This window comes from Engraulis encrasicolus, chromosome 23 (assembly GCF_034702125.1).
Source record: "Engraulis encrasicolus isolate BLACKSEA-1 chromosome 23, IST_EnEncr_1.0, whole genome shotgun sequence".
NCBI classification, from domain to species: Eukaryota; Metazoa; Chordata; class Actinopteri; order Clupeiformes; family Engraulidae; genus Engraulis; species Engraulis encrasicolus.
The window spans coordinates 16,402,046-16,419,145 of NC_085879.1; the positions used below are offsets into that span (position 1 = coordinate 16,402,046).

General features: G+C 43.8%; 1 protein-coding gene across 5 annotated transcripts in view; it reads right to left on the bottom strand.

Annotated features, from left to right (window-relative positions):
• The window catches only part of LOC134440499 (ankyrin repeat and KH domain-containing protein 1-like), a 53,054-nt gene that overhangs the window by 33,858 nt on the left and 2,096 nt on the right, over window positions 1–17,100 (bottom strand). For 2 of the 5 annotated variants that reach the window (XM_063190601.1, XM_063190598.1), the window contains exons 2-6: window positions 8,730–8,883; window positions 3,835–3,991; window positions 2,921–3,068; window positions 1,817–1,964; window positions 357–590 (exon numbers count right to left, since the gene is read on the bottom strand). In XM_063190601.1, the coding sequence (XP_063046671.1) occupies window positions 357–590; window positions 1,817–1,964; window positions 2,921–3,068; window positions 3,835–3,991; window positions 8,730–8,883 (841 nt within the window). Of the gene's footprint in view, window positions 1–356; window positions 591–1,816; window positions 1,965–2,920; window positions 3,084–3,834; window positions 3,992–8,729; window positions 8,884–17,100 lie in introns of all 5 variants that reach the window. The other 3 variants (XM_063190600.1, XM_063190597.1, XM_063190599.1) reach the window with 2 other exon arrangements.

The window sequence follows — 17,100 nt, forward strand, 5'->3', positions numbered from 1 at the left end:
TGCACCCAACTACCAACTACCCTAATCTCACTTTTGTAGCAGCCCAGCGAGAGTGAATGGTCCTTGAACTCGGACTGTGTTCAAACTCATAAAACCTCTTATAATTTTATTATGCGTATACGTACTACACCACTTCTCCACCCATTCATGTGTGTCAAGGTGTAATGACATTAAAAGGGTTTTATTACATGAAAGACTCGTAGCAGGGCAGCGCGAGGGCGCTTTCCTTGGAACTAGTTCTGGGCTGCGTTTTGATGCCGGCACCGTACTCCATCAGCTGACTCTTCCAATGATGATCATCAATCTACCAACCACACCCTGCCCAACTACCACACACGCAACTACCCGAGTCTCACCTTTATAGCAGGCCAGCGTGAGTGCGCTCTCCTTGAACTCGTTGGAGTGCGTGTTGATGCCGGCGCCGTACTCCAGCAGGACGCGGGCCACCTCCACGTGGCCGGCGCTGGCCGCCTCCATGAGGGGCGTGTGGCCGTTCTCGTTGTGGTCCTCGATGTTGGCGCCCTCCTTCAGCAGCACCTTCACCACGTCCACGAAGCCGCCCGCGCTGGCGTACGTCAGGGCCGTGTTGCCTAGGCGATGACGGGGGAAATAGAAGTGGTGAGCGTCAAGTCAGATCAGGCCCGATCGATGTAGCATTTACATGATGTCATGACTTCGTTGGAACACCAAAGAGCGGCATGTTGGAGTAATGTTCGATGTAGAAGCATGAGTTCACCATGAGTATTATAGCTCTAACTTAACACCAGCCAACCGGCAAATGCTGGTGAAATTTCAGTTTGGCTGGTAGAAAATACCAACTCACTAGCCAGGTTGACCAATTAGTGTGTGTTAGCCTGAGTATCATCCTCCGTAGTGACCGCGCTGGCTCAATACTTTCGCTTGCTGACCACGGAGTCTGACCCTGCAGCCACCCCCGGCAGTTGGAAATTATCTCACTTAATGAGGGAATTAGCCTTTCGCAAAACCCCTCCCACAAACGGCCGCCAACCAATCCGAGCTCAGCAACGGTAACTAAGGAGTGTAGACAGCAAAAAAAGTAACACTGAAATGGGGCTGCGCTTGTTCCAACCTTGTTATGAAGATATTAACTGTCAACTAAAACCATTAAAGTGAACAGAAGAGAAACGCCCAGTGTGACTGCCCAAGAGCTGCGCAGTGTCAGTGCCGAAAGCCCGTCAAAGGTCTTGGCGGACGGCAATGTCCCAGTTTACACCAAGCACTATCAAATGTCCTGGTTACAGACATCACATCGCCATCATCAAGTTGTTGTATTTCAGTTGAATATGTAAGAGGGCTTGGGGAGGGGCTTAGACTATCAGCGAGCCTATTGGCTATTCAGATACTGAACGAATATCTGAATTCCAACTGCCGGGGGTGGCTGCAGGGTCAGACTCCATGGTCAGCAAGCGAAAGTATTGAGCCAGCGCGGTCACTACGGAGGATGATACTCAGGCTAAGTGTGTGTGTGTTTGGCTAGTAAAATGCACATCTTCTAGCCATTTACTTTAGAGCCCTGATTATAGCCCATTATTAGGTGCTCAAATGTGTGCCGTCGTCTCTGGTTTACAGCATATATAAGACCAGGTATACCATGTACGATTTACAAATATAATCTATAGTGTATTTATTGTAAGGTAGTGTATAATGAACTAATGTAATGTAATAATGTACTTTTGTATTCATGTATGCATGTATGCTACTTGACACCTTAATTTCACCCTGTGATCAGTAAATTATACTCTACTCTACGTGTAGGACAGTGCATGTTTATGAATGCTGCAGGTCAGGCGCTCACCTGTAGATGACTGTGCGTTGACGTCGGCCCCGTGGACCAGTAGCAGTTTGACGATGTCCACGTACCCGCCGCTGGCTGCCGCCATCAGGGGGGTGATGTCGCCCTTGATACCCCGGTCCTCCACGTTGGCATGCATGGCCAAGAGCACCTGGGCGACAAACACGGAGGAAAGGTAAGCACCTTCTGACAAGACAAACATAGGTGTGTGTGTGTGTGTGTGTGTGTGTTTCAGACAGTCAAAAGGGAAGAAAAAATTTAAAACACATGAGAGAAGCCAGGTGGAATAGAAGGAACTGCTTCACAAATCATAATAAAATCAATACATGTACATCTGTTAAAACAGTCAGGCAGCTAAAACTATGAATTAAGGTTGATAAATTATGTGTCGCCAATGCCAAATGATTGACTGCAGTCATATTTGAAGACAGTAGAGGACCAAAAGCACAAGCTCATTTCCACCCGGTCTCTGCAGCATCTGCACGGTCACCACATTGAAATGAAATGATACAGCCCTGCAAGAACAATCAGATGATGTCATCCAACCCACACAAGCCACAGCCCCCTTTTTTGTTTCATACTGTACCTCTAATTGGCAACGACAAAAGAATATACACAGAGCGCACTGTGTTTTTGTCACATAACGGCAGTCGAGTTGTTCATATGTATGCTGACAGCTGATTTGTACATCTATTTCAATGATGGAAAAAAGTAATGAATTCCTAATTCAGCAGTATGAGGGTACCTATATCTGAAAATGGTGACTGTGCTATTGTGAACTTCTGCAAAGGCCATGTAACGATGTAAAGCCACCCACCCAACTCAACTCAACCCATAGACCCTTAATTCGCTCCCTATTGTGCCTGTGCTGGTTCCATAGTAGCACAGCTACCATTTTGAAATGATATCATCTTTGCAAGATCAATGAAATGACATCAACTCAAGCCAGAGACACTTAAGTCACTCCCTTCCTACGAGCACAAAAAATAAAAAAAAACAGGAAAATGTACAGCACATAATGGTTTTCTGTGCTAACCGTGGTTTTATACATTTGAATAGGTTAGGGTGGGGGATATGGAATTCCTGAATACGTCCCACAGTGCATACCTGTGCAAGTTCATAGTATCCGGCGGAGCAGGCGAGACAGAGCAGACTCTCCCCCTCCTCGGTGTGTTCGTTGACGCTGCGTCCCTCGTCCAGCAGCTTCCGCACGGCGTTGACGTCCCCGTCGGAACAGGCCTCGGCCAAACTCCGGCTGAAAACAACCAGACTGCTACAATTACTGCCTCAGTGATGTGACAGGAATATACACAGTAGATGGTACTCTCCAGTAGTACATGACTGTGCTGACAATCTTATGCAATGTAACGCATTTGTCTGATAAGAAAAACAAAAGGTAATGCTGCATAGGTTATCTATACCTATTCATTTAGTATAATTTGATATAATATAAAACAAGACTAATTGTGTGCTGAGTGTAACGCAATGTAATCCTTTGTAATGTAATAAGTAATACTGCATTGTGTAGACATGTAATCTAATGTATTTTAAGGAAATCTAATGCATTTTAATGTAACAAAGGGTATCAATACCTGTTAAGTGAAGTGTTATCTTATGTAATGTGTGGTAACACAATGTGTGGTAGTACACATGGGATCCATACTTGTATTCTAGCTATATTGTAATGTATAGATGCTCTAGTCTAGATCCATACTTGTTTGGTGAGTGTGATGTAATGTTATGTAGTCTACTGTAATGTAATGCGTGGAGTAATACAACACATGGATCAATATTTATCTGATAAGAGTAATGTTATGTAGTATACCGTAAGATGTGTAATGTAATGTAACACAAGGGAGCCATACTTGTGTAATTAATATAATGTGTAGAGCAGTGCAACCCAAGGGATCCATACTTGTGTAAGTAATATACTGTAATGTGTAGTGTAATGCAACCCAGGGGATCCATACTTGTGTAACTAATATAATGGTGTAATGCAATGCAACCCAGGGGATCCATACTTGTCGGGCTGGCCGGCGTTGAGCGTGTTGTCGGCCCGCATGCGTGTGAGGGCGGCCGCCGCCTCGTCCAGCGCGCAGCTCACTGAAGACGTCAGCCGCCGCAGCACCTCGGGATCTGCAAAGGCTTTACCATCCGCAGTCGACAGTTTACCAATGCCTGTACCAGGCCAAGGCAGGGGGAGGCGGGTAGTTCCACATCCAATCCAAATCCAAACGCACACACGCATGCAGAGACACAGGCGCACGCACGGGTAGGTGGGGGCGTGGGGAGGGGCAGGGGAGAGGGGCGAGGAAGCCAGGTCAGTCAAAGCATTCAAAAAACCCAAACCAGGAGTTAGTGGCAGCCTAACACACAAGAGTGAAAGCACACAATACACACACGCACACACTCTGTCTCCCATATATGTACACACACACACGCGCGCACGCACACAAAACACTCCAAACAAGACCTGTATGTTAATGATATTTAAGTCCAAGCAACTCCAAAACCTGCGTCACACTTAATGAGCTTTAAGCATGCAAATCCACAAAAAACGTCTGGAAAACTATGACATGACATTGAATAAGGGCATTTCCCATACACACTTTCTTTTTCTTTTTGAAGTTGGCCAATTTGTAGAACACTGAACAAAGAACACACAACAAAGTGATAATGCGTTATGCAAAAACATGTCGGCCAAGATAGTCTGAAGGAATGTTTCCAAAGGCATGCGTGCATTTCAAATCGATCAACAGAGCTGTTGCTCACGTGGGGGACATTGGGGGGGGATAAACATTTGGGAATCTATTTCAACTCCCAATGTGTAATGTTCACATATTTGAACTGAAATAGAGGCACATAAAGAACCATTGAGTAGCATAAAAGCCCCAAGAAAGAAAACTCCCTTTTGGACTAAACTCAACACAAGGTCTTTTTTTGCTGTGCAGAAGCTGATTGACCATACATGCATACGTTAGCACAGGCTATGGGAAGAACTTGTCTCCCCATCAGCTATGCTAGATAAAGAGCTTAAACACGTCTGGGCTCCCTCGCTTGACTGTCCCGTGCCTGCGCTGGGTTATGTGCGACAACTGTGTAGCTGCCAAACAAAGTCTTTGATTGTCTTGGGAGTAAAAAACCCTGCGTCGAATGAGGTTACCATGCGAGAGAGAGGCCCAGCCAGTCAGCTAACGGCAACACCCTTGGAAGTATGTAATCACATCACATCACTTCAGACATCACATAGGCTCGCTAGCTAGCAGAAGGACATACATTATTACTGGCCTACTTGTTTTCAGTATGGCAAGCAGCTGTTGGTTAAAAAAAGAATTATATACTGTATCTAATTTATTTGCATATTTTTTCTCATTTGTGTGCCAGGCAGTGGTGTAGAAATTCATCAGAAGCCGAAGAATATAAATCTTTATCATTTAGTCTGGCAAGGAGCCACAGAAAGAAATGTCTTTATATATTATTTACATATCTTTTTGTTGTGCCAAGAAACGGTTTACAAAATTGACCCTTGTAAATTGTGATCACAAAAACAAACTTGACACTTGGAAGTTATGCTTACATCACAAATCACAACAGCTTCCATTTCATGCCACTGATTTGAACTATGCCAGAGAGGGCAAGTCTATGGTACACATGGTACTGGACGGTCCCAAAATATTACTGAAGTTTACAATATGCCCTCTAAATTATAAATGACCTCTTTCAAAAGCAAATTTTGACCCAGATGTTACATAAATATTTAGCAAACATTCATGCAATATTTGGGCCAAACATTTATTCAAACTTTTGGGTAAACATTTATCTTGGCTCCTAACTCGCAAGCAAAGCGCCCAACACTTTGGATCTGTAAAAACTAGAGAGCTAACATATTAGACCGGAGATGATTGAAAGAAACAGAGTGCACAGTCTTGGTGAACTCACTGAAGGTAGTATTATTGCAGTGGAACCCAAACCCCCCCCTAACATTTAGAATAGGTCTTATAAAACGACTGCCAAAGCTTGGCACAAATGTAGTGCAGCACTTTGTGTGTGTTTGACAGCGAGCGAGCGAGCGTGCGCAAGAGAGAGAAAAAGAGAAAAAGACAGAGCGAGAGAGAGAGAGAGACAGACAGACAGAGAGACAGAGAGACAGACAGAGAGAGAGAGAGAGAGAAATGTGTGTGTGTTTAACTCCTACAGGCAGACTGCTCCCCTGACCTATATAGGGCTCTTTTCCGCAAGACAGGGCAATGACGGCCTCCATAACATTCTCAGGATGGGAACAAACAACAAAAGCTTGAGCGCAGACAGGGCAGGCGTGGTAGTTAAACTTCGACAGCAGGCATATGCCTGAATATTTTGCTGTAATCCAATCCTGCCAGAATTGGGCTTATATTTCACCGTAATCTAAGACAGGCTCCCAAACTCGGGAGAAAAAGTTCAGGATTGAGTTGACATAGGAAGCAGACGTGTTTGAGCACTTCAACCCTGTTGAGGGCGCACGTAGGCTATCTGTGCGAGTAGGTGGGCAGTGCACAGCACTGTGTTCAAACTTCAACAGGTGACCTTGATGGTAGAAAAACAAACGCCCCTCACAGCCCATAACAAGAAGATAGAGCACAAGCATAGAGTACAATACGCTTTGTCTTCCGGCACGTTCCCGTAAATCCTTGAGAAAACGTACAAAGAACCTTTCACCCTAAAACCAACACCAAAAGTTCTTCAGACGCTATAAAAAGACACTAATACCGTGTGGCGAAGAATAACAAAAATGACCAAGGAGAATGCATTCATATTGTGATTGTATTAAGCACTCTTTCTACCTTTTTTAATGCCAATCTTACTAAAAATGTTCTGAGACTAGGATTAGGACCAAGAGAGAGGGGCACCAACCACTGAAACCTGACAGCCATGACTGTATGGAGGGCTGAGCCTAACTAAAAAAGTTAGGAAAAAAAGGTATAAATAAAAAATATCAACAATCAAATATCATAATGATCATAAAAATATTCTTTAATCAAGAATGTGGGAGAATTGATCACTGTAATCTAATATACATGTCTAATGTAAAAAGGGCTGTGTTACAGTGGCTATGCTCCCTCAGCTTTAGCATAACCTGAACTCATGTGGTGTGTGACGTCAGTGTTTTATGAATAAACACAGGGCCTGAATGACCTTGCGACAGTCTGTTGCCACATAGGGCATTAACAGAATTGAAAGGGTTATGATTCAGTTATGTTCTGGCTGGCTTTACGTTACTATTCTCGTCAAATCCATATATACTGAAAATCATTCATAAACATTCCTAGTACACCTTTAACCATTATTTGATGCTTCAAAAATACATGCAGCAGTGAGACCAAAAATAATATTTTTGTGCTTCAGAAAGGTACAATGTGTTTATTCACTGAAGTTCATGGCAGGTCTCATAGCAAGTCCTTGAGTCTGCTAACAAAAAAGTCCCCTCACAAATAGAGAAAATCTGGGAATTTCAAGTCAGTCCAAGTTGATCATATGTACAGCTACACCATTGTGTCATGTCCACAGAGCATAGGTACACGATGCCATGCCGTAGGTGTCGAGTGTGGTTTTGTCACCTCTAAAATAATTGCATGAGTCATATTTTGGTGAGATAAAACTTTTTTTAGCCTAAATCCTCTCCCCATGCTACTGGAAACAGGCAGTATGGTAGTCACCTCCAGTTCTATAAATCATGTGGTGATTGTCCTGTATAGTGCAACTGTGTGCATGGTGATAATGATGATGATGATACCCCTTTAGGATAATTGCCAAGAGTGGCATCATGAGGAGAGGATTTGGACAACAACAAACAAAAACACTCAATTTTGGCACAAAAAAACCATAAGCGATTATTTTAGCAAGGCGACACTATCCTTATTCATCAAGGGCAGGCAGATTGACATGAGACCGCAACACTCATAGCTACTTCACTCCACTGCTGCACTTTAACAAACCATGCCATGTGCATCTCTGTCCAGCGTCAACTGTTACTAATGTTTATTAATGAAAGGTTGGCGAGCAAGCCAGCTATTATGCGATAAGGCTTTGAACGTTAACATTAATTAAGGCAGTACCACTGACAGGTGGGCCCCATCTCATGTGCAAATTCGGTGCGGCCCTCTCGTCTTTTACCTGCAACCTCCCATAACATAGAAAATAAGTCTACCATGAAAAATATTTCATTACATTATTTTAGCAAGGTCAGACTATGTTAACACTATGTTTGAAAAGCAGATAGAGCCCAGGCTGAACCTCACTGCGATTTAAAGGGGTGATTGGGGACACCGTAAACTTTCCCCTAAACCGAGTTAAATCCACGAGCATGCAACTTCGCATCATGCTGCCCAATATATTTTTGATGAGGAGCGATCTCCCGCACAGAATTGTGGGTACGCGATGCAACACAATCAGCCCTTGTGGCACATCCAGGGTAGAATTACAACGCATCCAAAAGTTTGGAAATCGCCAAGTTTATGGAGATTTACCACATCGCGCAGCAAGTGTCCAATAGCTGAGCATGATACAGGAGTAGGCTGTACAGTAGCCCAGTCCCACCACAGAGCAGATTAACACAGTACAGCCTAAAGTTATCAAAGCATCTTCTAGGAGGGCAGAGAAGCATTTTGGTGTTGCGATGCAAAATTTGCATTGTGTGCTAGCGGATTATTACCCTTATAATAGGATGAATCGGAACCGCATGCCATGCTCTTGTAGAGCATGCGTGCTGCTCTCATCTCTTCTCTCATACCTACGGCCTCCAGTATTGGCAACCCTTTTTAGCAACTCAGCTTGGGCTAAAAGTTAGGTCAGACCAAGCTAGGCAAAACCACGTCTCATGATGAGATGAAGTGCGGCGGTGCGCTGCGCTCATCATCATCATCTCTCTCGCGTCTCGTACCTGCGGCCTCCAGCAGGGCCTCCAGTCGGGCCTGCGTCTCCGGGTCGACGGTGCGAAGGTCGACCCCGTCCGTGGCGCTGGACAGCAGCAGCTCGGACGCCGTCTTCATGATGGGGTTATCCAGGTCCTCCTGGTCCAGGATGAACGACTCCACCTGCGGGAGAACGATGGAACAAAAGGACCGTTAAAGATTGTTTGCCAACATTTTTTTATATTGCGGAAATGGCGGAATATAACGGAAATGGATGGGACTTAGTCATGGAACAATTGGTTGTTGGCAAACATTTTTCGTCTCGTCCCTTCTGACGAAATGAACACTGCTCTACATGTCTTTGGACAATGCATGACTACTTCAGGATTTTATTTCCAGATAGCAGGTGGAAGGGTGGGATTTGAACCTGCAACCCTCTGATCTAAAGCCCATCTCCTTAACCATTAAGCCACCACAGCCACCCCCCTCCCACCCCCAAACAAACCCACAAACAAACAAAACCCACCAAAAACAAACATTATTAGGACAGCCATACAGTAGACACACAGGTGGGGGGGGCCAAGCTTCAATCAAAACAATGTACTTTGGTTTCAGGCCAAACGTCAGGACAAGTGGGACAACAGGAAGGGAAGGAGACACTGCATATACAAACGTATGAATACATTTCAGGTATAGAGCAGTCCCTCCTTCCTGTTTTTCCCATCACACAATAGTTATGATGCGATTATGTATACAGCGACGTCAACACTGCTGCCAAAATCGGCTCTTTGAAGACACAGTAACATCTGTTTAATGCAAATGAGCAATTGTAGCCATACCCCGTTTCATGGCAATAATTAAATGGTCCTCATACTCTTCTCGTGTCCTGAACTTGTACGTACTTAATTACCTGCCACCTGCTTGTAGTTTCAGTATGATGTACTGTGCTGTGATGTTCTGTTGTGCAGTGGAATACATATAATAATATCTATTCAATTAATTAAAGTATATGAGCATAAATGGAAAAATATAAAGCAATTTAAAAGGAGCCAAGATACAAGATACAAGATACAAGATACAAGATACAAGATATTTTATTGTCATGTGTATATATTTGAAACATATATATACAATGAAAAGCTTCCCTGCTCTGGTAGTCCCAAAAAAGATAAAAAAGAATGTTAAAAAGGCAAAAAAAGTAGGAAAAAAAATATATATTTAAAAAGTTGAAAAAGTTGAAAGCTGCAAAAAAAAAAAAAAAAAAAAAAGCAAACATGCAAGATAAGTTACAATGTAACTCAAAAAGTTGCAGCTAAGAATGGGTATCATGGTGTGTTAGTGAACTCCAGTGTTGAAAGCTTTAATGGGGTCAGAGCTTTCCTTTCCGTTATTGTCAACAACACAGAGACACAAATAATTTACTGTAGACACTGTAAAAGCTGTGTATTCCAACAAACAAGTCGGTGAGTGTTAGCTAATATGTAACTGTGGTTTAGCCATTTGTCCATTGCCATTTTGGGCTGAAAATGGGTCATCTAGAGTAGACTGCACAATCTCATGTCACACCAAGTCAAATGAGAAGTGCACTGCATAGACGCTACAACAAATAAGCCTACTGCCTTAGAAAGCCATAATACAGTAACAAATTTGAGGCGCCGTTTACACAAAGCCAGGTATTTTGATAATCATTTAACTTCCGTGCGTTACGCAAAATATCTTCTTTCACACTAATGGCGAATCCGCATTTAAATATGCTGCCGAGAGCTTGTCATACATAATGTTCACCCTGTGTGCAGCAAGGAGAATGCAATTCAAGTCTTTTCTCCGTTTCTACGCAAACATCGAACAAGAGTTTTCAAAAATCTCCACTTTGGCCGGACTTTGTGGAAAGATTCGTTTTCAGAGGAAAAAATCTCTGCTTGCGTGTAAATGAAAGGCACAGACGAAGAGAAAGGTCTTCATTTTAGAAAATACTCTGGTATGTCACAGCATGCAATATTGGTCAAAAAAACGATAGTCTTAAGCCTTGTGACTAAATTACTGACTCCTTCCTATTAGGAAAATTCACAAGTGTCGCTCCAACTATAACTTATTGACCTTTATTGGGTAGTATCGCAACTGAAATATTTTTCTGCTTCTGATCCACCACTCGCATGTAATACTAGGGACATGCCGAGAAGACATTAAAACTGCAAAACCGTTTTTTGAACAGTGGGGTACCAACAGGGGGGCAGCCAAAAATCGAAACTGATCCTTGGGTAAGACAGGATCTCTTTTGGGTGTTGTGTGTGTGTGTGTGCTGAGATTTTGAATTAGTAAGGAGGAGGTCTCCAAGGGGGACTTTGCCATCAGTCTCTTTGTCACAGAGACTATTGTTGAGGTCCAGTTACAGTACAAGTGACAAGGCTGGGCTGGGCAATTTACATTTGGACTGGTACGCCCTTGAACTCACCATTTCATCTCGTGGGAACTCACTGACCCTCACTGACATCATCTGAAATCAAAAATAACTGCCGTCGCCATTGACAGTAAATTAAAATGGTAATGATATACCGAGTATCACCCACTCTGTCCATCGCTATTATTGGGCCTCATTTACTCATACACATAATATTGCGATGAGGATGGATGGGGGTGGGGTTGAGTGTTAATTCCCAAGGACGATTATTCATGTTAACGTATATTTTAATGATAGATGTCCGTCTGTCCGTCCATCTGTCTGTCTGGTCCTAAATCAGTAAAATGGTAAACATGATGAGGTATGGTTATGAATATAGCACTTTGTACACAGCGGCAGGATGTCGTCTCGTGATACAGGATATGCTGTGTAGGGTGCTGCCCAGGGGGTCGCTTCTGATCTCGGAAGCTACAGGCCTCTGCAAGACGTGCAAGTTTGGAAAAATAACATCTGAATGACTATGATTTGTGGAAATATGTTGTGAAATCAAGTTACATTTATATTGCGCCTACTGACATCCACCAAAACACTTTGTAACTTCTGACACATTTTAGGCTGTGAAGGAGAGTGTCCATGAGAAGAAGCTGTGCTTTTTTTTGACGCTTGGACGTCAATTTCACATTAGCTTTGAATTAGATGTTGCTGATGTATTTAGGCCACTTCTGTGTGAGCATTGTGCACATCTTCTCACACACAAGATACTGCTTCACAGCACTTAGACCGGGGGTGGTGGGGGGGGGGGGGGGGGGGGGGCTAGTACCGGTAGTGTGTGTGTGTGTGTGTGTGTGTGTGTGTTGGAGGGGGTTTATGCTAGGCCATGGTTTTGAGCTGTCTTGGTTAAGGGATGTGCAGTGAACACTAGGGCTGGGTTCAAAAGATCGGATCGCGATCCGATATCCATTCACATTCGAGAAGTGCGACATCGATTCACAACTTTCAAATCAAATCGATCCAGGAAATTTGGATCGAACCAGCCCTAGTGAACACGCCCCATAAAATTGCGCTCACTCACTGGTCAGTCACCACGATATGCATTATAACGAGCGTTTTGCCACCACTTGGCTTTACTAGACTTCTAATTTACACCGCTGGCTGTAAGCTGCCAACTTACACCAAGGCCATATTACAACTTAGCCAAACCCTGGTCACCAGTTTCTAACTCGCCTCATATGGCCAAGTGCTAGCTATTATTAGCTTTACTTTTCATGCCCGTGGTAATAAGTTAGAGGCTAAAATAAGGTCTAGCTAGTGGTTACACCTGCCCAACACACTGTAGATCAACATTCACAACCATATGCTTCAAGAGGAGGACCATTCCATGAAAACTCAATCAATATTAAAGAACGCTTCCATTTGCAATTGCATCATCAGAAACTTTGCCTATATTGTATCAGATGTGCTCTACATGATGTTAAGTGTTGCATGATCTGTTCATTTAAGTGTGTTTAGACTGTACAGCTGTGTCGTCACCGAAAAATAAGGTCCATAGACCTACAGTATGTGTGCGAAGTTAAATACTCCAAAAAGCAAACCAGTTTCAGATTGATTGACAGACTGACAAACGAAGTGGAGTGTATGAAGTCTCTGCAGTCAAGTGACTTTAACACTTGAAATGTAAAGCTAAAAGGTCACTGAAGTGTCCCCATTACATAGGAATGAGGGATAACTTGGGCCAAAACGGTTGCCACTGAAGTGCTGTAACATACTTGCTGTGTTATCCAACAAACACTTGTCCAACATACTGTATCTGTGTACGACAATTGATGTGGCCCAAGGAGGGCCTGCATGCAGGATGCTGGTGAGCTCTCCCAGACAGATGATGGCACGTATAAACTGTACGCATGACCTTGGCCTGATGATGGTCAGCATTCTCATTCATATGAGCACCTCTACCGTTCATGTCACTATAGCGGCTCAACATGCATCGCTTTCCCTTGTGTCAATGCCCATGGCTATGCAACAAAAGCAGGGAGAATATGCATATCAGTGATGACCCCCTTGCCAATTGGCAACTCTAATGTCAACAGGGTAAAATGAAAGGGTGCTATGGATGCAGGATTTCGCTACAAGCGAAAAGGGCCCGATGCACTACATGGGAATGAGGGATCAGAGAGTGTGAATGCAGGAACGCACACTGATGGAGTATTTGTAGGGAGACACACACAGATTTTTCAGTTGTGTGCATGGAACTCCATGAGACACTTTGCCAGTCAGTCCAAATTGCTGTTAGGAGTTAGCATGAGAGCATTTTTGCATGGATACCATGAATGATCAGCAAAAAAAGGGGAGGGTTGTTTTATTTTGCAAGGCATGACATAAAAGGCCATGTACTTTTTATTAATCTTAGGAAATTACATTCTCAGTAATTTTAAGATTTTTCCCCCTCTATAAATCATATTTCAGCCAATATTTCTGCTGCAAATTCATAGTGTGTCTGGGATGACTCACCGGAATTGAAATCATAAAATGTCAACATTTTCCCCTCCACAAACTCAGCAGCATCTCAACAACCGGATCTTCCTCATATTAAATGTTACAGAAAATGACCGGCCCAACTCAAAATGTCTGAATGATTATTTTGTTTTAAATAATCATTGGCCAACACAAGATTAGGACTGGAGATGCATTTATATGGTTTTCAGTCGGCCAACACTGACTGCTTGCAAATAATCAGTGCATCCTTGCACCAGATTTCAGAAGGATTACGTAGTCTACCTACCTTTAAAAAAACCTGTAAACAGACACACAAACTGAGGTTCACAAAATCATTTGTGGTGTGGGAGACCTTTAAGAACAGACTACAGTAAACACGCTGGACAAAAAACCCAACAACTGTAGGCTTAGTAGTTAATTCAATAAGGAACCATTTCCTCCCTGTTCTGCCTAAGTTGTGTCTGCCATGTGTCCGGACGGAGGCCCAAAAGAGACTGGGCGTGGTGAGCTGCTTGGTGGGAGGCAGAGGCCGGAGTCAGCCCTTCCCGTACGGAAGAGGAAAAACACACTGAATGCACTGCCACTCCAAAGAGTACACAAGCGTGCACGCACACGCACACAAACACAGACGTCACTGGCTCTTTTGCCCATCTGACAGCTGTGTCAAACAACCGGAGGTGTGCCAAGGTCGAAACCAATGTAAAACAAGAGTGCATGCTGACACAGACGCATACACACAAAGACACATTTCACAAACTGGGTTATAGATTAGTTAACCCATATCAGACTTCAGAGGATTTTTTTTCTCCTTCCCTTAATGTAACTGTCAATGTATATGTCTATGAAGTACATTGAAAGCGTTCCCATTTCAGCCCTCGTGACTGTAACTAGCTGGATAATGAGCCACTTTGCGTTGTGTTGCTGGTGTGTCCACTTCACAGTATCTGAGACTTCCAGGCCACTCGCACGGCTGGGTCTTTTCCACCCCTCTGTTTCCGGACAGCCCTGTTGTTGTTGTAACACTGTCATGCCAATATCAATTACCTGCTTGTTTTACATGAATAGGTCTGGCCGAAAGCTCCATTTGTCTGTGGCTGGAGCGAGTGAGCGGCGAGCGCGAGAGAGAGGGGGGCAACTGCTTAATGGAGGGCAGAAATGTGGAAGGACATGAATGTAAAGAATGCAGCGCAACACAATGACCTCTGGGAACTGTAGTCCAGTCCAGCGAGGGGCGCTTCTGGAGCGGAGCAACAATGGAGTGGCAGGAATGGATCCTCTCTCTCCCTCCCTCCCTCTCTCTCTCTCTCTCTGACTGTCTGTCTGTCTGTCTCTGCCCAGTTAATGAACTACAGTTCCCAGCTACCGGATCTATCTTGAGAGCAGGAAAGGCCTGGAAAAGCACTCGCCTAATCCTGCACCTCAAATTTTAGCTGTGGCCGGGAGCAGAGAACACCTAGAGGGGATAAGGCTAAACAAAAAGCCACTGCAAGTGCAAACAGGCTATTCCTGGCCTACTAGACAAACCGTATGGGCCCAAGAAAGATATCTCCAACCAGCCAGGATGTGAAGAAATGGCAAGCAGTGGGGAATGGATAGTCTGAGAAAGCTGACATTTGTGAGGCAGTGTCAAAGACGGCAGCTGTCAGCAGTGGCGGAGAGCAAGCAAGTGATGGTAACAAGACAACTGCAGTGGTCGGCACAACCACATGCTATTCTGTGCGTCATTGATCGGTCTAGTATTACGGATGAAATTGGAAGAAAAAGAAATGGACAAAATCAAATACATCCATGGGTCAAATTCTTCATCCTCACCCTTGTCGTTCACACAAATTCAAAACATGCTGGCAAAACAACTGTCTTTGATGTCATTTACTCAGTCAGTGGTCAGCAACCATGACTGCTTTGGATGTATGGCGAAGCAATTTTTAAGAGATCTAGTTTGAACCAGTTCAATGTTTCAAAACATTACCATGTCTGCCTCAGTAACCACACCATGCTCATCTGACTTGAGGCCAAAGAATGCGATGGAGGGACGTTTGCAGCACATACTCAGAGGCCCTACACTTCTTCGTGTAAATAAGCAAATCGGTCCTCCTAAGTCACATTTCTCACCATTTCATGTAGCAATGGTTAGATACAACACATGTTGTGTGGTGGCCACTACGAAATTTTACAATTGCACCCTAACATATACATCCCTTTCCAATACACACCAACACCAGGAAAACACCATGTCATAGTCATTTCATGGGATGGAATGTCATACATAATTGCAAAATGTTGCTTGCTGCTCCAGGCTGTTAACAGGAACTACGCCTGATGGGTAAAAATCAGGGGAATAGCCTGTGAAAAAGCAACTCAAGAAGCGACCATTGCTGACCAATGTCAGAAGAAATGATCCACCTCTGCATCGCAAAAGTCCAACATGCCTCAATGACTACCGTCCAGTGGCTCTGACATCAATGGTGATGAAGTGTTTTGAGAAGCTAGTGAAGTCCTTCATATGTACATCCCTGCCTAGCTCATTTGATCCTCTCCAGTTTGCCTATAGAGAGAACAGGTCAAGGGACGATGCCATCTCAAATTTGTTGCATACCACACTATCACATCTAGACAGAGGAAAGGGTAATTATGTGAGAATGCTGTTCATTGATTATAGTTCAGCATTCAACACCATAATTCCCCTCACTCTTGTCAGGAAGATGAAGTCACTGGGGCTAGACTTACCTCTATGCAACTGGGTGTTAAACTTTCTCACAAGCCGCACGCAGGTTGTTAGAGTGGGTGGCACAACATCTAACACCCTCACCATCAGCACTGGATCACCTCAAGGTTGTGTGTTAAGCTCCCTACTCTACAACATTTACACCCATGACTGCAGAGCCAGCAGCAGTCAGAATTCCATCATCAAGTTTGCTGATGACACTGTAGTGGTGGGACTGATCAATAACAACAATGAACAGGCATACATAAATGAAGTTTTTAACATCTCACAATGGTGCCAGCACAACAACCTGGCACTAAACGTAAGCAAGACTAAGGAAATGGTGGTGGACTTTCGGAAAAAGAAGGGAAACTACACTCCACTTTCCATCTGCAAACAACCAGTTGAGAGGGTAGAGTGCTTTAAATACCTTGGTGTTCACATCACAAATGACTTAACATGGACAAACAACACACACAACATCATTAAGAAATCCAGGCAGAGACTGTACTTTCTGCGCCTATTGAAAAAGTTCAAAGTTTCCACACCCATCCTAAAAGCCTTCTACTCCTCAGCAGTGGAGAGCATCTTAACAGGGTCCATCATCACCTGGTACGGAAACGCCACAGTGCGTGAACAGAAAGAACTACAAAGGATAGTGCGCTCTGCTGAGCGCTGTATTCGTCAACCTCTTCCTGCCGTGAAAGACTTATACACAAAGAGAGTGCTATCTAGGGCCCGTAACATTCTCAAAGACCAGTCACACCCAGGATATGGACTATTTAAAAAACTGAGATCTGGAAGG